The following is a 940-nucleotide window of genomic DNA, read 5'->3' on the forward strand; positions in this document are numbered from 1 at the left end:
GACAGTGAAGACGACGACATTGATGATTTGCTCAGTGACGAGGGAAGCGAAGAAAACCTCCTTCCAAGATCAAACAAATTAGAATCTCATTCCTCAAACAATCTCTACCAGTCTACCTTGCCTGCTCACGTTAGACACATCCGTAGTAATAGCACTCATTTTGACTTGTGATAGTATTGTCCAGTTTTTATTTAAATTAATTTTTTTTAACCTTAACAAATTCGTGTATAATAGAGGGACTGTTGATTTGACTGGTTGGCAATTACCATTGAATATTTCATTATAATGATTATCGATACTGCTCATATTGACTTGTGATTGTATTGTTGTAGTCCAGTTTTTATCTAATTTAATTTTTTCCTAATGAATCATGTATATTGATATTATTTAGGGATCATTGTTTTGACTAGTTGGCAGATAAATATGTTATATCCTTCAACTTTCTGTTGATGACGATTGAACTACTACAATGTAGTACTCTTTGTTTATAGTATTACTTGGCAAAGTTTTGTATTATAGCTCAAGATTGTACTAGATAGACCATGCAATCTGTTTTTTTGTGATAAAAATTTTGCAAAAATTATTATGTATGCTACTATAAAAAATCGAATGACATTGTATTGTTAATAAACAAGTTCTTTAAACATTTCTTTTATCTTGAGTTCTGATTGTATTGTTGTAGCCCAGTTTTTATCTCATTTAATTTTTTACCTAATGAATCATGTATACTGATATTATTCAGGGATCATTGTTTTGACTGGTTGGCAGATTAAATTAAATGTTACGTTATAATATATATCCTTCAATTTTCTTTTGATAACGATTGCACTACTAGTTGTTTATTGTCTCACTTGGCAAAGTTTTGTATTGCAGTTCAAGATTGTACTAGATAGACCATACAATGTAATGTAATACTCGTGTTTTTTGTGATAACAATTTT

General features: G+C 29.9%; 1 protein-coding gene across 1 annotated transcript in view; it reads left to right on the top strand.

Moving 5' to 3' along the window:
• Positions 1-171, top strand: part of LOC100638635 (rho GTPase-activating protein 24-like) — a 4,013-nt gene extending 3,842 nt beyond the window's left edge. Inside the window, exon 13 of the mRNA XM_019994316.1 lies at positions 112-171. Coding sequence (XP_019849875.1) covers positions 112-171 — 60 coding nt within the window. The remainder of the gene's footprint in view (positions 1-111) is intronic.
• Positions 172-940: the final 769 nt, after the last annotated feature.

Source organism: Amphimedon queenslandica, unplaced genomic scaffold (assembly GCF_000090795.2).
Source record: "Amphimedon queenslandica unplaced genomic scaffold, v1.1 AMPQUscaffold_13478, whole genome shotgun sequence".
Taxonomy (NCBI): Eukaryota; Metazoa; Porifera; class Demospongiae; order Haplosclerida; family Niphatidae; genus Amphimedon; species Amphimedon queenslandica.